Raw genomic sequence first — 25636 nt, forward strand, 5'->3', positions numbered from 1 at the left:
TGCTGAGGTAGGTACAGCTGTGGCATTGGTGACTCTGTCTGACAGAGACGGTGGCAGTAATGGAGTCACCCATGCAAATATTATTGGTTTGGTGCCTTTCAAACTCAAGCTTAACTACAAAAATTATCACTCATTAATAGTTGATGCGCCACTTGATAGAGAGAGTATTTCTAAATATAACATAACGATAATAGCCAGTGACGAAGGCAATCCACCGCTGTCCAGTATTAGTATAATTACTGTTGACATTTCTGATGTGAATGACAATGTACCTTTGTTCCCGGAGCCTGTGATTAATGCCTATGTGAAAGAAAACAGTGCAGTGGGAGCTACCATCTTAATCATAACTGCCGTTGACCCTGACATGGGGGAAAATGCCAAAATAACTTATTCAGTCCTGAATGGCTTCACCAAAAGTATACCAATAACTTCTGTTGTTAACATAAACTCAGAAACTGGAGATGTCGTGAATTTACAGTCTTTTAACTTTGAAGAAATGAAAACGTTTCAGTTCAAAGTTCAGGCCACAGACTCTGGTGTTCCTCCGCTCAGCAGTAACGTGACGGTGCATGTTTTTATCCTTGATGAAAACGACAACAGTCCCTCGATTCTTGCTCCTTATTCTGAGCACGGCTCCGTTAACAGTGAGAACATCCCATATTCTGCTGAAGCAGGATACTTTGTGGCAAAGATCAGGGCTGTAGATGCAGACTCTGGATACAACGCACTGCTTTCTTATCACCTGTCTGAACCAAAAGGAAACAGTCTGTTCAGGATCGGAACCAGCACCGGAGAAATCAGGACCAAGAGGAGGATGAGTGACAATGACCTGAAAACTCACCCCTTGGTGGTGTTGGTTTCTGATAATGGAGAGTCCTCTCTTTCAGCTACTGTCTCTATTGATGTGGTGGTGGTTGAAAGCACTGCTGACATCCAGACTCAGTTCAGACATGTGCCTACAAAGGAGGACAGTTTCTCGGATTTGAACCTGTACCTGCTGATCGCCATCGTGTCAGTGTCCGTCATCTTTCTACTGAGTCTCATCAGTTTAATAGCGGTCAGGTGCCACAGGTCAGACGGATCTTTCAGCAGGTACAGCGCCCCCATGATCACCACCCACCCTGACGGGAGTTGGTCTTACTCCAAATCTACTCAGCAGTACGACGTGTGTTTCAGCTCAGACACACTGAAGAGTGATGTAGTGGTTTTCCCCGCACCTTTTCCACCTGTGGATGGTGAACTGATCAGTATAAACGGAGGAGACACTTTTACCAGGACTCAGACTTTACCTAACAAAGACAAGGTAAGGTTAGCAGTACAAAACAATATCTTAAAAAATCTGTGATTTATGTGAATTCTCTCAGGTTGCATTATGTTGTCCTTGATAATTTTGTAGCTCCTGATATCACATGCTCACCCTGCTGTCATTTGTTGTCATGTGAGCAATCACGGATTGTATATGCTATAATGAATCTGTTTTTACTGAAACTCCATTGATTAAATCATTTTATCGTCTTGTTATGTCTCCAATATAACCGTTAGATGTCGCTAACAGCTTGTAGACTTCAGGTTTTTGTTTTTTGTTTTCTCAGCTTTGCTCCTCCCTCTACAGGCGGTTCGCAATTCTTTGTTTGCTGTTTTATCATAGCACCCTGCTCGGCTTTGATTTGGAATTGCTGTTTCAGAGCAATGGTGGTGCTCGGGTGTTTTCTTTTTTCTTACTTTAATTTCACACGTCGTTGCTAACAGAATGCCACAAAGGAATATTTTTCGGCACTGGATTTATTATTTGTTCCCTGTGTTTCACCTATGGGAAGGCGCAGCAGCACAGATTGTGTACCCAGTAACGGAGGAATCAAGCCCTGGTACCACTTTGGGAAATTTAGCGAAGGATTTACATTTAGATGTACAGCAACTGGAAACTCGAGGTTTTCAAATTTCGGGACCTAATACAAGGTATTTCAACGTGGATGTTAAGACGGGTGCGCTTCTGGTCAAAGACAGAATAGACCGAGAAAAGCTCTGCTCTCGAAATGCCAAGTGTTCACTTGAGGTGGAAGCCATTGTGAACTCTCCTCTCAATCTGTATCGCTTTGAGGTTAAAATTGTGGACATTAATGACAATACGCCATCTTTTCGGATCCCAGAGATTGTTCTCAATGTGTCAGAGTCGGCATTTCCCGGAGAGAAATTCGCTCTGCCCAAAGCATTTGACGCAGATGTCGGGAGTAACTCGGTTAAAGGATATAAGCTCAGCCAAAATGAACATTTTACACTTGATGTGCAGAATAGTGGAGAGCCGACAATGTTTGCTGAAATGGCCCTTCACAAAACATTGGATCGCGAGAAACAACACGTTATAAAGTTAACACTGACAGCTGTCGACGGAGGAAAACCCCCGAAATCAGGCACATTACAGATCACCGTTAACGTGCAGGACGTAAACGACAACATTCCGATATTTGAAAAACCTTTATACAAAGCCACGGTGGTCGAGAACACACCGCGCGGAGCAACTGTAATAGCTGTGCATGCTCGAGATTTAGATGAAGGTTCCAATGGAGAAATACAGTACTCGTTTATAAATCAGGACACTGATAATGATGTTGATAAATTTTCAATTGATCCCGAAACGGGTGAGATTACAGTCAATGGTGAATTGGATCACGAAAAAAACAACGCCGTTGAAATCAGGGTTCAAGCAAAAGACAAAGGTCCAAATCCAAGAGCATCCAACTGTAAAGTGTTAGTTGAAATCGCAGATGTTAATGACAATCCCCCTGAAATATCAGTGACATCACTAGTAAATGTGGTGAGGGAGGACGCTGCTGCAGACACGATGGTGGGACTTATAACAGTAAAAGATCACGATGCAGATAGAAACGGAGTTGTTCAGGTGAAAATAGTCGATTCTGTGCCTTTTACAATAAAAAATACATATAAGAACCATTACTCTTTGGTTGTAGACGGATCCTTAGACAGAGAAGTGGTTTCTCAGTATAATATAACTATATCAGCGACAGACGAAGGGCTGCCGCCTCTGTCCAGTACAAGCGTCATTACCGTCCATGTTTCTGATGTAAATGACAATGCCCCCCGGTTTAAAGAGCCTGTTACAAACATAGTTGTTCGAGAAAACAGTGCTGTGGGTGCTGTCATTTATACCTTAACTGTAGATGATCCTGATGTGGATGAAAATGCGAAAGTAACATATTCAGTTGTAAACAACAATCACAAAATCAATGTTATTGCATCAGCCTTTAATGTCAATTCAGAGACTGGAGATATTATCAGTCTACAATCGTTTAACTTTGAAGAGATGACAACGTTTCAGTTCAAAGTTCAGGCCACAGACTCTGGTGTTCCTCCGCTCAGCAGCAACGTGACCGTCAATGTTTTTATCCTCGATGAAAATGACAACAGTCCCGCGATTCTTGCTCCTTATTCTGAGCACGGCTCCGTTAACAGTGAGAACATCCCATATTCTGCTGAAGCAGGATACTTTGTGGCAAAGATCAGGGCTGTAGATGCAGATTCTGGATACAACGCACTGCTTTCTTACCACCTGTCTGAACCCAAAGGAAACAACCTGTTCAGGATCGGAACCAGCACCGGAGAAATCAGGACCAAGAGGAGGATGAGTGACAATGACCTGAAAACTCACCCCTTGGTGGTGCTGGTTTCTGATAATGGAGAGCCCTCCCTGTCAGCTACTGTCTCTATTGATGTGGTGGTGGTTGAAAGCACCGCTGACATCCAGACTCAGTTCAGACATGTGACTACAAAGGAGGACAGCTTCTCGGATTTGAACCTGTACCTACTGATTGCCATCGTGTCAGTGTCCGTCATCTTTCTACTGAGTCTCATAAGTTTAATAGCTGTCAGGTGCCACAGGACAGACGGATCTTTCAGCAGGTACAGCGCCCCCATGATCACCACCCACCCTGACGGGAGTTGGTCTTACTCCAAATCTACTCAGCAGTACGACGTGTGTTTCAGCTCAGACACATTGAAGAGTGATGTAGTGGTTTTTCCCGCACCTTTTCCACCTGTGGATGGTGAACTGATCAGTATAAACGGAGGTGACACTTTTACCAAGACTCAGACTTTACCTAATAAGGACAAGGTAAGATGTAATAATTTACAATGACATGCAAGTCTCTAACGTGTATAACTCGTGGCTTCGGTTTTCCTGCGTTTGGCTGAAGCGCTGGCCGTGGTGCTGAAGTTTAGAGACTGCTGCAGCTTCTTTGTTATCACTCCTTCCAGACCGTTTCACATCGCTAAAATTAAAAGATAAAAAAACCCACATATATCAAAATGCCACTATAGAAAATTAAAAAATTTAATCACTAAATTAAAACATGTAAATGATTTTGTAAAACGTGTTAGTAGCATCGTGAGAAGTTGGCATCATACCAAGTAGTCAAAGAGTCTTTGTTGTGAACTTGCCAGGGTCTGGGTCAGTAGATTGTTAAAAGCATGCAGTATGCATCAGAAAAAAGTTTTTACATAAAATAAATACAATAGAAATATAGTATCTGGTGGCAACACTTGCAAAATGTAAAATTGTGGTGCTAATGAGCCGAGGGGTGTCAAGCTATCCCTGCTTTGGGGGCATCAGCAGGTGGTGCATTCACTGCAGTAAAAATGTTACATCTGTGTTTGGGTTTGGGAGGTTGTGAAACTTCCAAACCTCCAATTCTACTGATTATCACTTTGCATTTGGTGCCTTGCTCATACTAATCAAGGTGTCCACAACTTTTCTCTAAGCCATTTATTGGTTGTTGTCAGTGTTGCCTCTTGTGACACTCTTGCCTTCACTTGAGTGAGCACAAGTTGTCAGCTATGAGAAGCTCTGTGTTTACATGTCCGCTCCACAGCTGAGTAAATCTTCTTTTACTTCAGCGCATACTTCAAGCTTGTATCCAATTCACCACTGTACCATTTTCCAATAATACTCCTGCACGTGTGTGCGATGGGAGCTAACAAGATAGGGTAGCAGACTTTGCATCTTACCTTTGCAGGTTTGACTCTCTCAGCTGACAGATCACTTAAATAGGAAGTGTTGAATGCAGGGAAATACTTTCCCCACGAGGAAATCAAAAATGTACACAAAATCCTCCAAAAATGCTCAGCAACATATTGTGAAGTCACAAATAAATAGAGCTGACTGTGCTCTATCAAAACGCTGAGCAAGTATGAGCCATTTGTTGCTGTAATTGAAGTTCTCAAAGCCATCCATTCTCATTTTGACATTTGAGACTTATATTCTACGAATGATAAAAAAAAAAAAAAAACATTTGACTGAATGTCTTTCCTCTGTATTTTTGAGGGGAATTTCTGTCTCTTAAGTGAGATGTTAAAACTGGGTGAAGCAATGTTGGAAATCACCTCAGGTCATCTTTGACAGTGGTGTTTGTAATTTGTTTTAAGACATAACATGAATTTGTTACTACTAACATCAATAATGGCTCCATCCTGTTCCAGTAACCCATCAGTAAGATTGAGCCAGCATGCAAGATGGCATTCAGAAACCTTAGCCAATGCAACCAGATCTGCTATAGCTGATGTGGATTCAATTATTTGTTGTTTCCATGTTGATGTCAATGCATCGTGTGTAAAAGTAGAAATGTAAAGACTAATTTAGATCTCACTGATCCGTCACAAATAAAGTCAGGTAAATGTTAAACTCAGTTCAATGTAGCATTCATTCATTAACAAGAGAGCTAATCAGTTAATTTATTAGAAATACCTGTTTGTCTGACTGTGTACCTATCAGATATACTCAAGCTATATTGTTTGTTTGCAGTCAGCTCTGTTTTTCTCAAATGTTTTGAGCAATTCCCCATATTATACATTCAATAAAGCTTTTCATTGTTAGCTTTTTGTATTCATAATGTCTCTGCGTTGTATGAACTCATGCATTCATACATTTTTTCATTATTCAGCTTTTCAACTCACTGACCTTGATTTAATTCTGAGGGACTGCGCTCAATGCTGCTGTAAGACAGGTTTATACGGACCAAACAACATTTTTTATTTCTTACAAATCTAATGACAGAGGTGTTTCCCTTCATTGACATGGGCTTGATTCTGGTGGTTTTAATTTCTGTTCCAGAATGTTTTAGTGTCAGTATCAGGAGATGCTCACGATATCAGCTTCATGCCTGTTCCTGTTTTTTCCATCTCCTCCTCCATGCTGCCAGAGCTCTCTCCCCTCCCCCTATCCTTCCCTGTCCCTGAGAAGGGCAGCAGCTGAGAACATTAACAGGAAATCAGCCTACGTCTCCGCAGACATGTTGGGATCAGCCTTAGAGCACCGTAAACACGAGCTAATATATATTTCATTAAGATCTCTAATGTATGTACACAGTCGTTATGTACTCGCCAAGGCACTCATGAGTGCCTGGTATAATAAGTCTACAACTTGCAGTTACATTGGTAATTTCACGTCGCTTATTCCATGTTATTTGCCCTCACTGGTGGGAATGTGTTTCGCAGTTTGGTGACTGTGTATTTGTGTGTGTGTGCTGCGGTGGATTCATGATGCTTTTAGTCACTCAGACGGTATGACCTCATTTCAGGGAGTGGTTCAGCACAAACAAGCATGGCCTGATCTGTCAGGAGTCCGGTCATTCAGTTGCTTCAGCTCGAATAAGCCTGTGGTGTTTTTCTCTCTCTCTTGCTCTCTTTTAGATTCTGATTATTGCAGGGTATGAGGCATGGCCGTGTGCTCTTATAAGTGGGTCAGTAAGCGATTTCAAATATGGCAGCGCGCTACATGCGATATCCGACTGGACCTGTGATTGCTTTTTCGCTCTCGCTCTCTCTCTCTCTCCGATGCGAACTGTGTGAGATGCGTTCTGCATGCCACGGCTCCGAAAACAATGCCTGGAGCAGTCTCTCTGCGTAAAAGTGGTTGAGCATGTGTTCTGAACGCTGCAGCTCTCAGTGAATGTGTGAGCGAGGCTGTGGGAGAGCGGGGGAGGGGCAGGTAATTTTCCGCTACTCGTTGCTGCAGAAGGAGAAGCAGCTGCAGGAGGGACTTTCAGTACCGATCGAGGTATCAGCTGCTCCTCTCGGCTCAGCTCTCTCTCCTGCTCCTGCTCTGCGGCTGGGGCGGGGCCCACAGCACCGCGTGTCAATCCCAGATAAACCCAAAGGATGAGGAGAAGAAGCTTTCATTCGTGCCATAACATCCGCAGATACTGATTATTTTTATGGTGCGTTTTATTTTTGTTTTAATGGGGCGAAAATGTAGTTAAACCTATGTATAGAATAGGAAACAAGAAGAATGTTGAGTCAGTATGCATGAGAAGACGTCTTGCAGTGTATATCCGATAAAAGCTTCTAACAGTCTCCCTTGGTGCCGCAAAATGCATTAAATTATTGATTAGAGGACATTATCGTTAGTGGTGGTGCTCCAGAATCCATATATTATAGTCCTGAAGCAGAGGCTTTCACTGTATGTCATCTGTGTAGTCCACAGATGATGAGGTGGTTTAATTCCTCCTTTTTAGTCCCCATTCTGTCACACGTCCTATGTAGCACTTCCTGTTTTTCTCGCTCACATGGGTGTGTCCTTTGTGTGAGAGTGAGGTTGGTGCTATCTCTGGTTGCCATGGAGACTGCTCTGAGCCATAATGAAACGACGAACTAGACTGTTTCCAGGGAGCTGCCAGTATGTGTACCCGCCCCCACCCTGACATCCATCCCAGCATGTGTGGTACTGATGCAAGCAGGGAGGAAACTGTGTGGACACAATGGGAGATGGGAAGAGAGATGGAGAGTAAGATGGAGGAAAATAATGCACAGCATATTCTGCAAAAAATGCCCTGTCAGACAAATGGAAAAAAAGAGTCAATCTAAAAGGAAAAAATGTTGCAGATTAGAGAATGTTTCTAAAATGGGAAAGGATTTTGCAAAGACATACAAATACAGCACTGAAGCCTTGAGCACAAGATAGTGAGAAAATGGTTTGCAGAGGATGAGCTGTACAAAAAAAACCTCCACATTGAATACATGCCCCACAGCTGAGTGAGAACATCACGGGCTTACAATTGGTCACAGATAAAAGGAATAACTTATCAGTACCCCCTCCCCTGCTCCCCACTTTCTCCAACCCGTCCCCCATCCATGCTTCCTCCTAGTGGCATTTGGGTGTTTTTTGCAGTCATTAGATTAGCTTTGTCATGCTCAGAAGAACCACAGGCTCCATCCACTCTCATCCAGCGAGGACACAAAGCCAGGGCATCCTAAGAGGAAAGGATCCAAAGCCTGCCTGCATTTCCTGATAGCTTTGTTAAGTGCCACAACAAGAAACTGTTTGATTTATGTGCAGGCTGAATCAGAACGACCAAGGAACTGTTTAACCCCTAGCAATGTCCCAGCAGGGACGGATTTGTGCTGTTTTTAGAGCTCTCAGACCCTTTATTCGTGAAAGAAAGGTACACAAGGGATCAACACAAACACACCCACAAAATGCTTTTCCACCCATTTACTGAGTCCACCTGAGTAAAAGGATTGTGGTTACTGTGGGACTTCTGTTCTGGAAATTTGAATGGGGAACTTATCCTGCTTAAAGACCAGTGTTATGAAAAGAAGGTGCATGAGGACACAGCTGTTGGTTTTTTCTGAAATATAGATTGGACAGAATACAGTATCATCTTTGGTGGAGTTTTGTTTTACCTTTTAATGGGGTTAACTTTGATATAATAACAGTTTAGCTGCTGTTTTGCGGCACTTTGAACTAAATTCCTATTTGTAAGTATGCATTCAGTGCATCTAACAGAAAAGGTAATGTAAAGATCGTTTTAAATAAAGGTGCAGTACTGTAGATACTCTGTGTTTTACAGTGCTCTTTTCTGTTTCACCTCTGGAGGGTGCCCTGTCTTTATCCCTAGCGTGATGCATTGCGGTCACTGTACTGGAAATGATAAAGAAAATGACTGCCGCTGCAGCCTGACGTCTGTGCCCTTCACCCCCCCCCCCCCCCCCCCCTCCCCCCCACCCCGGGTCTGTCTCAAACACACACGCACACACACACACACACACACACACACACACACACACACACACACACACACACACACACACACACACACACACACACACACACACACACACACACACTCAAATATGGGATTATGCTTTAGTGCTTTGGCTTAATGAAAAAGCCTCTGTGGACAGGCAGTGGGGGTGACGATCACGTGTCAAACCGTTGTATTTCCCATTTATTCCAACAGAGGGACCAGTTTCTCTCTCTCTGTCTCTCTCTATCTCTCTCTCTCTCTCTCTCTCTCTCTCTCTCTCTCTCTCTCTCTCTCTCTCTCTCTCTCTCTCTCTCTCTGCTGCTTCCTGTTCAGACAGTCTCTCCCACAGTAGGATTACATTTGCAGTGATCTGGCATTATGTTATCCTTTTATTTTTTTACTGTTCCATAACTCTCAATTAGTCAATTAAAATGGTTACACCCATCCATTTCTGTTTTGTTTTGTTATGCATGTCTTTTCTTATCGTTGACCAAATAAAACAAAAGAACACTTTAATGCAGCACTCAAGGGACATGCAGTATTGGTTTGTTTTATATTATAAGTAGCTGAAGGAGTGATCTATAAAATGTAATTCGTCTCAAAATCTGTCCTGAAATGATATTATTTATTTATGTTCGTCCAGCAACCACACCTTAAACGACAGCTATATTTTCTTACAATATTCTAAACTGATTTGTTAGGCAGTTTCTTTAAACTCTGTCCCCTGTAAATTGTTTGTCAACTTCAGAATGCCATTGAAATTTATAGTCTACAGGTACTTTCTCTGTCTCTTCTTCTAGTATGGCAGTCATCCGCATGTTTATATATCTGGTCTCTTTTTGTGATTTTTGTTGTGCATCATATGATTAGTCAAGATAAACATTGTCCTAAATAAGCCATCAGTTTTGATGTTGCACATGGAAATAATGTTTTCCTTCTATGTATCAGTATCTTAAAGTAAGGCATTTTGTATGTATCACTTCTGAGAAGTTGCAAGCTCTCACTCTTTGCCATGAATGCATCTTATTACAATTTTGAGTTTTTTTCCCTTACATTTAAAAGAGCAGAGGGTAGCAACATACATTTACAAGCATATTTTATACTCAGGTAGAATTTATATTTTATTTTAGTTTTATGGCCCTTCTTTTTACATGGCTAAATCTGTTTACCACATGTTGACAGATGCCGAGATGTAAGAAGTTAAGCCTCACCCGCAGCCAGGATCTATTTCTCTGTCGATATCTGTTGTCATCTGACTCACCAAAAATTGGAGAGCCAATATAGTAGAATCTGAAGGGAAGTAGAATGAATGGCTTTTTGAGTGGCCACTTACAGTATTAATGAGGTTGGAGAGAAAGTTATTAATACAGTGTCCATCTTGCATAATTGATGGAGAGGGGGATATTAATTTTCCAGTAGAAAGAAAGTTACAATTTTTAAATCTGGAATTTCCTTTTCTTCTTTGTGGCTTTTTCTCTCTAATCTTTTCTCTGGGCTAAGAGACTGGAATACTTGTTTTCTCAGTTAAGACGCCTGTATACCTATCAGCCAGTTTTCCACTTGAACAGCAACTGTTTGACAGAACGTCAGAGTTAATGTGATGAGAAAATGTTAGAAAATGCTGTGATTGGGAATTAAAGAAAAGAAAAGATGAAAATGTTTTTGAAAGCCGAATTACTGTAACACATAAACATTAAAAAAGCTGATTAGTCTTTTGAAATGCATGACATCCATCAGTCTGCAGGTGGGGGATAGTTGATGAACAGTTCTTGCAGCACCCTTCAGTAAAAATGAAATAATCAAGTGTTCACAGGAGTGTAATTAACATTGAAACAGACGGATGTATTTGGGGCAGGAATAAGTATTCGAGAGTTGCAAGATAAACTATGAAATAAACAGTAAAAAGGAAGTGAGAGTGACAAGTACAAAGGTCAGGTGTAATGCAAGTCTGATTTTGTAGTTGACAAGATAAATGCTGCCTGTTCTCATTATTTGTCTCATTGGTAAACACGGATGCTCAAACCTCCCAATGGGAAAATCTGCTAAATGTCACAGCGTGAAAGAGCATCTGAGGCCTGGTTGCAAGGGGCCACTGTTGCTTGGTAATATTGCAGACTGATGAAACCATCTCAAATCAACCCTTTCTATCCTTGTAGGATAATGGAAAAAAAACCTGCCTCCATCGGCATATGATTGATGAAGTGGTGCACAGTCTTTCAAAACTATAAAACACACTTTTCACATTCTTTAATAACTTTAAAGTAACTAATAAAAATTAACAACTCCAGTGAAATTGGGGTCCTGGCCTAGTGCCTGCAAATCCTGCCAATGTTTAAAAAGATATAAAAACTTGTCAGTAAGTTATATAAAAGAATGAACAATTAGCAATTTCAAAATAAATCAATACAAATGTCCCATAAGGCATCCAACCATCCCGCTGCAACCCTAGTCTGAACAAAGATTGAATAAAATGTGTTCCAGAAAATGTGCAGTATTTTTCTTGGTTGAATGGAAATAGAAAGCAACACGTTTCAAAAATACAGTCACAAAGCTATTTTGATGATGTGTTTTTGTATTATTCTTGCAGGGTTGTCAAACACTTCAGGGGCCACATGCAGCCCAGTTTCATCTTGGGAGGGCTGGACCAGTAAAATAGAGCCATAATAACCTTTAAAGTAAATTGTAAACTTTTTATTTTTTGTGGTACAGAGTATGATGAAAGTCTTCTGGTGCAAAATACGGTGAAATATCAAATAAGCTTCTCCTATAGCTGTTACATTTACCATGTTTTTTACAAAGTTAGCCTGACAGCATGGCTTCAAATCTAATGCTAGTTTACTAGCGAAATGAGAAAGCTGTCTTTTACGGAAGCATCAATGATATGTCAGCCCGGGTCTCAGTGTTGCATTGTCTGTGCTACTCTTAAGAGAAAAAAAATTATGTTTTCTTTGAAATCTTTATAACTTGCTTGGTGGTTTGTCTGGTCAAATTGGAGTCTCTTGCAGGCCCACAGACCTTACATTTGACACCCCTGAGATTGCCAATAGTAATAGATTGCTGAATGGATGCGTGCAAGGTAGACATTTTGGTTGACAATTGTTCTAGTGCCTAGTTTTTATGCCAATTGTGTAAAATTAAGTTTTACACACTAAGGTAACCTTTGGCAGTCTGTCTTAATGCCCTCCATTTTGCCACCTATTCTGCTTTGCCTTGAAGTGTGAACAGTCGGCCCATATCTGCCATCCACAAGAGTGAGTCACTGTCTTTTCTTCATCTCTTGGGATGCCAAATGCTGTTGTTGTTATAGCCGTGGGCAAACAGGGCGTGGGTGAGAGTGCCAGTGAACAAGGAGAGGAAAAAGACTATGTGGGCTGTAGACACTCATCCTGGATCATTGGGCATGGAGAACCAGGAATAAAAGGTTTCACAAGGACATTTCTTCACTGCACATAACTTTTTCTCTTAAAATAGATCTTCATCATCCTTACAAAGGATTTGGTTCTTGTAAGAGAATAAATGTCCACTGTCATGTTTATGGTTTATTGAGTAAGATGTCATCCAGTTTCCTTGATGTTGCGGAGTGCTTGAAGTTTTCCTTGTGTCTTGCTTTTTCTAACTCATTTTCTTTGGAAATTGATAAGCATTCAGATAATGTATGTTTAACACTGAGACAGGTGTTGGTGCGGCATGTTTTTACTTGCTTTGATGACACACTAGCCTGATGTGATGACATTGATGTTGTCAAATTGAAATTATGGAGGGAATCAAAATTATTATGAAAAGGAAGCTATGCACTGTGGAAATTAACATGGTCACTGTTTGACCATAACCTACCAGTATGTCATACAGTATATATATATATATATATATATATTTTTTTTTTTTTTGTGTGTGTGTATGATGTGGTGCGACCTCAATAGATGATAGAGAATGTCATTTACAAAAGTTCAGTAAAAACACTGTTCTAAATTAAGAAGTGTTTTTTTTTTAAGACAAATATGTTATACGGTATTTGTTTTTGGTCAGTTCAGTGCATATCAACACATTACCTTACATGTAAGTGACAAACAATATATATACATGTATGTATTGATCCTAGCTTGGCACCCGAAGATCATTTCTTCAAACAATCTAACTTCTTAATAATATGAAGTATATTCCAATGAGAATCTCTTTTTGTTAATCTAGAACACCAATGGATTTGTGTGACTTATTGGGTTCCCTGCAAATATACTGCACTGGAAATGCACTTATAATGAGAGGCTACAGTACTTTTTCCACAAACTTTATCCAGGATGATGCTCTTTAAATATTGCTATGCTTAATTCAGAATAGATGGTACCTGATAGATAGATAGATAGATAGATAGATAGATAGATAGATAGATAGATAGATAGATAGATAGATAGATAGATAGATAGATAGATAGATAGATAGATAGATAGATGAGAAATAATTTATGGCGCAGAGTTCTGCAGCGCCTACAGCCAATAGGAATCTGCGTGCACAACATCGTCAGCTGTCACTGTAGAGCAAACTGATCTAGAACTCAGATTAAATGTGTGTGTGTTGACAGAAGTCCCCTGGTGTCACATCGGTTAACTCCTGAGCACATACGAGTCAAAAACTGTCCAATTATCACAGTTTCATTAAAAGAAGGGCTACCGGCAATTTTAATTACGTATTTTCATCATATTTTTGTCTGTTTCTTATACGTATCAGTCGACATAATTTTAACACGGTTTTGACATGCCTGCGTCCTTAAAATGAACGAGTCTCGATCACTATGCATGACGCTGTTTCACATGTTGGTGTGCTTCTTTCTGTTCCTGACTGAACTGTGAATATTTTATTTGGCCAGATGGATATAACTGTTTTTGCAAAGCTGAGTTCATAAATCAGTTAACCGGCGCACAAGGAAAAGGGCGGTGGCACAGACAAAAAAAAAAAGAAAAAAAGAAAAGGAGAGAGAGAAAAACAGAAAAGGATTGTGGACATTTTAACGCAAGTGTCACCGTTTGTTTACAATGTCCGCCTTTATCGATGGATATATTGAAGAAACACACTTGAGGCTTTCGCTTTTGGGGGTTGTATTTTTTCAGATGGTGTTTGATTATGTTAGCGGTGGTGCTGAAATGCAGCCAGCTTGATTTGAGCGAGAGGCTCTCCCTCCCTTTTTGCCCACAGACAGCAACACCGCCACATCGCAGGGGGAGAGAGAGAGGCAGAGAGACCAATAGGCATCATCTGTGCGAGGAGTCAGCCTCGCTGGGGGGGATAGATTAATTTGAAAACATTAACCAGACAGACAAAGGAAAACATGGATATACCGGGGAAAATGTCCTCTGGTTCCAGCGAGGATGCTGTGTTTATCACGCACATAGTCGAAGTGATGCACTGACCATTCCTCCGTTTTTAATGAGGCGGGTGGGGACCCACAGCAAGCTAAAAAGGCGGAAAGATTTCTACAACCGAAATTCTGCTTGCTTGCGATGGCTGTGACGGCGCGATGCTGTTACAGTGACAGGGAGCATGTGCCTTTCATTTTTTTGTTCGTTATCTTCGCACTCGTTTGCCTTACAAATGCACAGGTTCGGTACTCTATTCCGGAGGAGCTGGAAAACGGAGCAGAAGTCGGTGACATTGTTCGGGATTTGGGTCTGGATCAGAGAAAACTCTCTGCCCGACGCATCAGAATCACCACAGACAGTGGACGGAGATATTTTACCATCAACCACAAAACTGGGAAACTGGTGGTGAGTGACCGCGTTGACCGAGAGACAGTGTGTGAATTTAGCGGCACCTGCTCACGCAGCCTGGAGGTGGTTTTAGAAAACCCGCTGGAGATGCACAACGTGGAGGTGGAGATTTTAGATGTGAACGATAACGCGCCTCAATTCCCGAGGGATGAGTATCAGCTTGAGGTGTCGGAATCCGCTCACACCGGGTCGAGGTTTCACATCGAGGGCGCTCAGGACGCGGATGATGGCTCCAACTCTGTGAAGCAGTACCGACTCAGCGCAAACGACCACCTCACTCTGGAGTCCGTCAAAGCATTTTCCAATAATAAGCACATCGAGCTCATTCTCAAAAAGCCCTTCGACCGTGAGCAAATGCCCTCTCATCAGCTAATCCTGACTGCAATGGATGGTGGCACCCCACAGCGAACTGGCACGGCCATCATCAATGTCCGTATCCTTGACGCCAATGACAATGTGCCTGCATTTGACAGCTCTGTGTACAAAGTGAAACTGTTTGAAAACTCTCCAAATGGCGCACTTGTTATCAAGTTAAATGCAACAGACCCGGATGATGGCATAAATGGGGACGTTTTCTATTCTTTCAGCAGTTACACACCTGAGAGAGTCAGACAGATGTTTTCTCTTGACACAGATAATGGAGAAATTAGGGTGAAAAACAATATAGACTATGAGGAGACAAACTCATATGAAATGTACATACAGGCGATGGACAAGGGACCAGCCCCTGTGGCAGTGCACTGTAAAGTAGTTGTAGAAGTTTTAGATGTCAATGACAACATTCCTGAGATTGTGCTCTCCTCACTCTCCAGCCCTGTCCGTGAAGATGCTCGAGCTGACACTGTAGTAGCATTGATTAGTGTGATTGACCGAGATTCTGGACCAAATAAGCAGGTAACGCTTGAGATCATGCCCCATTTGCCTTTTAAGATAAAGTCATTCCGGAACCACTACACCATCGTCACATCCGCTTTCCTGGATCGTGAATCTATCTCATCCTACAACGTCACAGTGAATGCTGTGGACGGAGGCTCTCCGCCTCTCTCATCTCAGATGACTTTTAAAGTTGATGTTGCAGACGTTAATGATAATCCACCTCGTTTCGAGCAGACATCATATACTGTTTATATTACAGAGAACAATGCTCCCAGTTCTTCTCTGTGTGTTGTTAAAGCTACAGATGCTGATGCTGCAGAAAATGCTCGCATCACCTACACTGTCCTCAATGACAACAACCATGGAATTCCGGTAGCCAGCTACGTCAGTATCAAGCCTGACACAGGTGAAGCCTATGCCCTGCGAGCATTTGACTTTGAGAAGCTACGAGAGTTTCACTTTCAAATAAAAGCCCAGGACAATGGTGTCCCTCCTCTCAGCCGTGTGGCCACAGTGTATGTTTACATTATGGATCAGAACGATCATATGCCCAAGATAGTATATCCACCCGCCAATGGGAGCCGCACCACAGAGACGTTGATAAAAAATGCTGAAGCTGGAGTCTTGGTGAGCAAGGTTGTAGCGTGGGATGGGGATGCAGGACAGAATGCCTGGCTTCTTTACAATCTGGAGCAGACCAACATAGACCTAGATCTGTTTAAAGTGCATGAGTACACAGGAGAGATTCGCACGACAAGGCGTGTCATTGAAGATAACTCCACCTCGTTCATACTGACTGTTTCAGTGCGAGATAATGGTCTACCACCACTTTCCTCCACCGCCACCATTTATGTGCACGTGATGGAACTGCCTCCAAAAGTAGCCCCTGATCCAAAGCGCATCATAAGGCCCAACAGCCCCTTAATGTTTTCCAATGTCACTCTCTACCTCATCATTGCCCTCAGTGCCACAACCTTTGTATTTTTGGTCACCGTCTTTGTGTTGGCCATTGTGCGTTGCCATGCGTACTGTACCCAACCAGGCTCCTGCTCCCCATGTTGTGTGTCCAAGAAGAGTCTGCCAGAGGGGGGCACCACAGTGGCTGGCAGTGGGAGTGGAGGAAGATCTGCAGCTGGAGTCCAACAGACCAACAATATGGCGTTGCGTAGAGACCTCAAAGTGGAACCACATTACATCGAAGTGCGAGGAAATGGTTCTTTGACCAAAACATACTGTTACAAGACATGCCTGACTGCCACGTCAGGAAGTGACACTTTTATGTTCTACAACACGGGACGGCCACACAGTGGCACCTGGGGATCAGGCTACGTCACCAGCCACAGTGGACAAAGCCAGATAGTTGTACGCCGTCTCAGTATGCCAGATGCAACTGCCATGCAGGTGTGTGTCTGGAGCGATCTCTGTGTTACTTTAGATTATATTATGACAGTAAACGACACAAAAAACACAAATCTTAAAAGAAACATTCATTGAGAGTTGTTGTTGACTCTTTGATCCATTCTTCTGGGTTTGAATGTTTGATAAAAGATTGATGTACATGGTGCTTTTTAGTTTGTGTCTCTCTCAAATAAATGTGGCATAACCACCTTCACTCACCTGATTTACATGTATCCATAGGGAGGACATAGTTGAAGTTTGCATAATACAGAATATATATATATATATATATATATTAGTCATCTAATGTTCCTCACACTAAATAGGCCAGGATGAGCAAATAAGTTTACAGTTTTATGTATAATGACTGTTTTTCACATTCACGTATTGCAAGTTCTAATAGCTATTTGGGGTATTCAAATAGTCAGAGGGGAATTGTCAGATTTGTGGACTGTGTTTTTGTGTGTCTCCCACATTTGGTAAAAACCTGTTGGCTTGTAATCAAGGATGTTATATGGGAAAGAGTGTCTGCTCTCCACTGTGAAGTGGTATTAAGAAAACTAGTATCTCTCTCTGTCTTCCCTGTCCGATATATCAAGTTGGAGCAACCCTAGCAGGTTTGCTCATACAAATTGTCACCTTTGACACAGTCACCGTGTGATTTGTTTTGTTTTTTTCTTCTTATTTTTTAGTTTTTGGGGTTGTGGTGGTGGGAGGTAGTGTGTGTGTGTGTGTGTGTGTGTGTGTGTGTGTGTGTGTGTGTGTGTGTGTGTGTGTGTGTGTGAGGGGGGTCATTATGCCACAACATTCAGTTGGTTCAAAGGGCACGCTCTATGAGTGATAAAAGAATCTGCGAAATAGTACAGCTTTGCCAGCTACAAGGAACACCAGTCTCACTGCACCAAAATCTCTTCTTCTGGTCACGTACCTCTCTGGTACTGAACAGTAAGCCAGACTTTGATAATCGGTAAAGAAAAGAGAAATGAAACATTTAATGACATGTTTTTGGATGTGAAATATTGAGGAATATGTACACCATGTTGGTAACACAAACAGTATTAACTCGACAAAATGGACAGGATTTCTTTGCTCAGGCTCATGTTTGCCACAGAGCATCTCTGTGTGTGTTTGTGCAGCACAGAGAAGAGTCAAGGGGAAGAAAATGATAAAATGAGGAAAACATAAATTGTTAATGCCATTTTTTGCTATCAGTTGCTCTGTTCCTCATTAAATGCCAGTCATGTTTGTTCTTGCTATGTAATTAAATGGCAGCAATGTGTTTCTCTGTACTGGGCGCGGATTGGCTGCCTCCGCGCAGATGAGGAGGGGGGATAAAAGGTGATTGGACACAGTGTTCATGGCGGAGGTGTGAGCTCTGTATCCATGCTAGAAGTGTTCACTCAGAGGGAGAGGGAAGAATTGAGGAAAAGGCAAGAAATGTGTTACCCAAAAGCATTTCTATTTCATATTTTACAAAGTACCATCAGGCAAGAAAACATAATACATATATTTAAAAAAAAATGTTTTCCACTTTATTTTATTTTACTGCTTCTGAATGTTGTAATATAAAACATATTTTGCTAATTCACACAGATGTTTCATTTCTATGTTTTAATTGTTTCCATTTCCATTTACTGTGAAAGGTTTTGTTATTAATTTTCCTTCGGGAGGGTCGTTAACTGGAAACATATTCATTTTTCAGATATTTGCCTCTAATATATATGAATTCAGTCTTTGTTTTTTCCACTGCAGCAGATAAATTAACACTTGGTGAAGTCGTCTTACACAGTTTTGTTCTCAGATGGATTATTACTTTTTTTTCTGTTGTGTGTATTGTCATGCCACACTAAGGTTACACCTTTAACTTTTATTGTCAATTCATGATGAAAGTCTGCACACTAATTTCTCTTTGCTGACAGACTGCTTTCATCTTATTTAGGCTCCCTGTTCATTTATGGTATAGTTCCCTTTCTTCAAGCAGATATTCTGCTGTGTTTGAGTCACTCCAGGAGGAATACCAGGCTTCTTTCATTAAGACCAAATATTGGATTTCAAGGGTGATAAATTTCCACTGCAGGCTCAGAGAGATCAATGCAGCTCCAGCTGCAAATGAACATCTGTCATATTTGAAAGGAAATGAGATTGCAAATAGGCGTCTTATTAACTCCCTGGTCAAGCCTTGATAATTTACTGTCCCAAGTCAAGTTAGTTCTGCTTAGTTAGTTTAGTTTCATATAAAAGACAAAACAATATCTTACTTTGTCATTGGTCGGCTTTGATGCTAATTTTGTAGCATTGTGTGATTTCAGTTATTATGTTTTAATCCCCTTACAACATTTTTTACAACCTTCATTGTTGCTCAGTCTCTGAAGTCACATATTTATCACCAACAAATTGCATTGCAGGCAGAGAAGCAGTGGCTGTGATAATGAGGTCCACTTTGTGCCCCTTTCCAGTAGAAATGTCAGACTCTAAATGCTTAGGGAGTTCATCTGATATGAACCTTCCTGCCTCGACTCCACCTGTGACCTTCACTGCAATGAAATGACAGAGGGCAGTGGTTGGAGCGCAAGATGTAGACGGTGCATTGCACAGCTTGTGTGGTGAGATGTGCCACACTGACTAAGTGAGACATCTGCCAGAGAAACTCAAGATTTTGAACAGTGTAAAGAGGATTTTACACACAAAGCTCCACAGCATAGGAGAGAGGGTAGTGAATGTACTCTGGTATTATCCAGGAAGGGGCTGTGGTCTGGGCAGAAGGAAAAGTAGTGAATAGAAATATGCTGCTATTTAGTAGTTCTACAAAATGTTCACAGTAGTGGATCAAACCCTTTAACCCTAGTCTGATGTGATGCTTTCTGGACATGCACAAGACTGAAATGTCACAGTGTGAAGGTTCAGGAATCTGCTCTTGTAAAATCTTTCAGTTTTTGTCCCTCAAAGTAATGGATGGATGTTGGGTAAGTGGGAGAAGGAGAGGGCATTAGGATGGGTGGATTTCAATGCACCTAAAATCGTTGATTCACACTCATCCAAAGGCAGAAGGGACCTGCCACTGCCATGGATGGGGTTTTGTGTAAGTGAGAGTGAGAGTTATTGTGTGTGTGGTGTGCATGACCTCATGGGTTTCGCCAATGACTTATTAATGAGATGATATTGGCTTTCACTTGTACTTAAGTCTCAATTCCTTTCTCTTGCAGCCCAAGGCACCAAATACAGACTGGAGATACTCAGCCTCCCTGAGAGCAGGTGGTGTAATGCAGAGGTAAGCCTCCTATTTATTTGCCTTGACTCAGTTTGCCATCATGTGTCACAGATTACCTTTTGTTGACGTATGAAAGATATGATCACTGAGATAATTAGATTTAGGTAACAAATAATCACACCATCCACCATTTTCCAAACAGTTTGTCTAAAACACCCCTCAACATTCATGAAGATACTTGCTTTTCACTTTGCTTTCTAACAGATACAGTATTTAATTTTTTGATTGCAGAATGAAGTCATTTTGCTACCTAATAAAGCTGTCATCAAAATAGTTAGAGTTACTAGAGTTAATTTGTGTCTGGATGATGTTTTTTTTTTATATAAATATTTAGCTTTAATATTTAGATGCAATTGGAGTTTGTTGCATATTCTCGTCCACTCTTGGCTTTAAATCTGGTCTGCTCTGATCTGATTTTGGTTATTCAATGGAATAAGCAACATAATCATGCAAAGAGTACACTGTGTCCCCATTGCATGATTTTCAAAGGTTGATTATCAATTGTCATAAAATGCTTGCCTGTCATTATACTACAGACTCAGCCATGGTTGAGAGATATGATTTTCCAAAGCTGTCTCATGTAAATATGTCATTGGCATACAACATTATCTTTGATTCTGCTGCTGCTCTGCTGTGATGGAAGCATTATGTACAAAGAAAAGGACATTTTCATCAGTCTGCTACATTTACAAATATATAGTTAGAATAAACAGAGAGAAATCTCAGTCATGTTACATTTGATGAAAGCCTTGATATTATAAACGTTTTAATACGGGTCACTGTGAAATATAGAAAATGCAATACATGTCGTTGGCGATGGTGCTTTCAGTGTGACCGTAGGCAGATTAACTAACAGGAGAGAAGACTTAAGCAGGGAGGAGGTCAGTGATGTATGAAGGGCAGGTTGTCAGGTGGAAAAGTGGCCTATCAGGAAGACTGCACCGTGACTACACCATCACCAGATGCTTGGGTTTTAACTTCAGTTAAGAGTCATAATTACAAATAATCACAGAATTAATGAATTAGGTGACTTATCTGCATATGACACCCATTTATTCTTTTTAATATTAAATATATATATACATTATATCTTCACAAATGTGTGCCATCTGTCTCCAACTGATAGATGTGTGACCTTTAACTAAAAATGATTTTGACTTTAATTTGAATTTTGAATTTATTGTAAGGAAAGCCCCTTGAGATGCAACATCTCGTTTACAAGGGGGACCTAGTTTATAATTCCAGTTAGGTATCGGTTTGTCCATCCATTCGTCTTCTACACCGCTCTATCCTGTTTAGGTTAGCAGAGCACTGGAGCTCTACCAAGCAAACTATAGGCAAAGCCAGTGTATTCAAATATATATTAAGATGAAAAGAAGTGAAGAAATTTCAAATGCTACCAGACAGAGTTCATCTATGTGTTGGTTCTCTATTATGTAGACACATTCAGAAACACAAGGCAACCATTACACATTGATCAATCTTAACATCTTACAGATCGCCAAAGTTCAATTTGACTATATACATTAATTGTTTGAATCCGATGTCCATGTTAGATTAACAAAAGCATGTCATTTGGGTGTCATTAACGTTGCACACATTCCATTTTAAATTCAAGAGGGATTAATGAGCATTAATTTCCACTAATGTGTTTAATGTTTACTGTCACCCATTTTTCATAACGGGGTATTACATGCTGCCACATAATCACAGCTTAAATAAACATTTATTTTTCTAATGCCTCACCCAAACATCACTGTGGCAATGACCCATTTATTTTATCTGTGGTGGAATGCATCATTTACATTTTGCTCGTTTGTTTCTTACAAGTTATATCCTGGCTCATTTTGTTGATCACTGCAGGTACAAATTAAAACAGATACATGTTTAATTAGACGACTATTCATGTTGGAAGGTGATGCCTCAGAGTGTAGCTATAGGTTTCAAGATGATGACCTGATGAAGAGGGATACAATAAAATATATATTTTTAATAAAACCAGAATTCCTCATTAATAGTTAATCAAAGGTTGCTAATTAAATTTATGGTTGCATTGCAGTATTAAACATGGTCTCCATCACCTGAGCCACTGCACATACATATTGATTTATTCACACATTAGTTTACATTTTATTCATATATGGTTATGTTTTAATTGCAAAGACATGAAACAATCACAGGAGCCTGAAAAGTACATATATAAATGTTTGTAATTGTGAAGAGCAAGTTTTGCTTTGAATGATAGAGGCAAGAAATGTGGAGAAGTGAAAGTTTTTTGTAGAGATATATTACTGTATATTAATTTCATAATTTTGTTCTAACATAATAAGGTCAATAATTTAAGCAATTATTATTGGTTGTACAGATGTGAGGAGAATCACTTGGTCTGTATTGTGCAATATCCCATTTCTGAGCTATCATCTCATGAGTAGACTTCTATATTTATAGTTTTAGAGGACATGACTTCAAAAAAAAACAAAAAATGTGGTTGTCATGCTGAAAGTAGCGAACCTCTCTTAAAGTCAGGTTTCATCTTTCTCCATTGTCAGTGCATAACAGTTTTAAAGCTTAGAGCGTGAAGTGGAGCTGTGATGTCGCCTCATTTCTTTGTCTGTTGTTTAACACTAGTGGTTGGTGTCTTCATTAGCAGAGACAGTGCTGAAATTCCACTGAGCGAGCGAAAAATTGAAAAACCTGTAATCTTTAATCCAGAGAATGTAGATAAAATATAACTTGAATACTTTAATCCTGATCTGATCTCAATCTTACCCAGGATTGTGTGCTGTATAATCGAGTTTGTATCATGTATCAACAATAAATATGCAATAATCTGTGGGATCTTAGTGCCCTGAAATAAATGCTCAGTTAGCAGTATTAAATAGCCGGGTGCAATGTAACTGGCAGGTCATCAGTATCAACTGATTGGTTGTGTTTTATGTGGATATGTATCAAAACATTGAATATGACAGAGAAGTATCACACTGTATGCAGGCATAGTAACTTGTGAACTTCAATAAATGCAGTTTAGGCAAAGAAGTGCAATCAAATATGCATACTTATCTGAACTGGTAACGATAAATAAACAATTGATATTGAGTGCAAAAACAAAAGAGAAAACCCAAAAAAACATTTTTTTCAGTTGGGAAACAAAGTCATGTTATGAAATGCATTATGTAGTGTATTTTACTTGAATGGAGCATGCATCTGTCTATACATGAACAACTATATGTCTGATGTTTAACGGATTTTGTGTATGTTTTTTTGTCTTTCAGTTCAGTACACATGGAAGAGTCCTCGGTGATGCAGGGAGCCCAAGGAGTCCTGGTTCAGAACTGGCCCACTGCATCCAGTGCTGCTGGTAGGAATCCATTCAAATATTTTGACGAAACAGAAGTACAGCTACTTTGTACTCTGGCTAACCTCTGATTCTTGTATTTCCAGCAAATACCATTAACTGTGCATTCCTTACAGACTATTCAAACTGTAAGAGAGCCATAAAACTAAGAAACATAGAGGTATCAGCAACAAGATCACCTCGGCCCACTCCTAAAACATAGCACTGCTTCAGGGTGAGGGAATTACATGTGCTATGTGGGCTGAGATGGCTATCTCTGCTCTCTGTGGCACGAAGAGAGTGTGCAGAAAAAGGGAGAGACATTAAGATGGATCAGTGATTTAATTATCAACAAGTCACACAGGACAAACAGTATAGCAAACATGAGAGCACATACATAATTAATTTGATCTTTTAATCCAGATGTTTCTCATTTTCAGCATTTCATACAGGCCAGCAATAGGCGGGATCAAAAATCTAAAGTAATTCCCAATATCCTAAAAATTTCAACCATTTTAACATTAGCTTTTTATCAGGAATCTTGTATATATCTTGTTGTAAAATCTGATTTGTTGTAATTACAAAACAAAGAGCTGGTTTGGCTTGGTGTCTTAGACAGAAGGTGGTGGGTTCGGCAGGCAGACAAACTACCCACACAGTAACTACTGTCTCTTCCCATCCATACTCACAAACACGCAACCTCCTCCGCGTTGCCATCGATTTTTTTGCCTCTGCTGAGGATTTACTTTCTGCAGGCACTTCAAAATATGAGATAGGGAGAAAGACATAGGACATGAGGGGAAAGAAAGAAAAGGAGGCAGTAGTGACGTCTTTAGGGTGGGTCAGCGATAACAGGATCAGCTGGTGAGGATTTAAGTCCGTCTAATTAAGCAGTTGCATTTCGAGAACAACACCTTATGCACATGCCTACCTTGTATTGCTTGGGGGCAAACTGCTTCTTCTTTATCTCACGGTTGGCTGCATTAAGGATGTGAATTTCCAATCTGTATCTTATTTATCAGAAAAAAAAAAAGGAGATATTGATTCAATGTAGCCCATCACATCACAGTGAGTCACAGGCTGTGCTATTTATAACCAAACCATCTTGTTTGTTAGCTGTGGAGTTCAGGTGGGTCTGTTGAGGGAAGACTTTCCGTCTGGTTGTTTTCCTTCCAGTGTTCTTTCAGGGTGAAACACATAACTCCTTTTGATTTACATCATGCGTCTCTGTGTGTTGCTTTATTTTGTGCGGCCATTTTGGGCTGCCACACGCATGTGCGTCTATGCATTTGGCTCTATTTCCGAGTGTGTTTTGGCTGCCTGCTTTGTGTGCTGCTCCTGCCGTGACAGATGGAGCACAGCCCACACCCAGATTAACAGACCCACATTAATAAAATCATGGTTCTGCTCAGTGTTTAACTCGTTCTTCCTATCTGTGTTACCCTGTATGTCATATGCGTCCCTCTGTTTCACCAATGCAGTCCCAGAGCACATAGGGATTCCAAGGGAACCATGCTGAATTGTAGTGATCCCCTTGTGAGCTGGGAATAAAGAGACAGTAGGGAAATGAAGGAGATGGTTAGATTCAAAGCAAAGTATTGTATATAAACAACATAAATGCTATGGGTGTATTTGGGTGGGAGTGGAAATGAATAAGTGAGCGTTAGTGACTGTAACAAAGTCTGCAATGAAGGGCAATGCAGGTCTATGAGGCTGCTGTTGCTAGGGGTAAGCGCTGAGAAAAATAGAGAGAGAGAGAGAGATAGAGAGAGAGAGAGTTTGCAGCATTATTCTCCATCAGCAGAAGCACTGTCACCATGACTCCTACCAATGTCCTATTGCTTCACAGGAGGATGTAGTTTCCACGGCAACCATTCATTGGCCCTAAATTTGGCAGAAAGAGGAGGGGGTGTTATATAGAGAGAGGTGCAAACATATGGTGTAGCACAAACGGTGCAGAGAGAGA

At 40.8% G+C, this 25636-nt stretch overlaps 1 protein-coding gene across 8 annotated transcripts in view; it reads left to right on the forward strand.

Annotated features, from left to right (window-relative positions):
* The window catches only part of LOC308110671 (protocadherin alpha-C2-like), a gene marked incomplete at its 5' end in the record, with an annotated part of 191219 nt that overhangs the window by 157746 nt on the left and 7837 nt on the right, over nt 1-25636 (forward strand). For 6 of the 8 annotated variants that reach the window (XM_080465128.1, XM_080465122.1, XM_080465124.1 and 3 more), the window contains 2 exons: nt 20272-20336; nt 23609-23694. In XM_080465128.1, coding sequence (XP_080321254.1) covers nt 20272-20336; nt 23609-23694 — 151 coding nt within the window. Of the gene's footprint in view, nt 1-1670; nt 4127-13998; nt 17072-20271; nt 20337-23608; nt 23695-25636 lie in introns of those variants that run through there. The other 2 variants (XM_080465127.1, XM_080465121.1) reach the window with 2 other exon arrangements.

The sequence above is a fragment of the Lipophrys pholis genome, assembly GCF_963383615.2.
Source record: "Lipophrys pholis genome assembly, chromosome: 6".
Lineage (NCBI taxonomy): Eukaryota > Metazoa > Chordata > Actinopteri > Blenniiformes > Blenniidae > Lipophrys > Lipophrys pholis.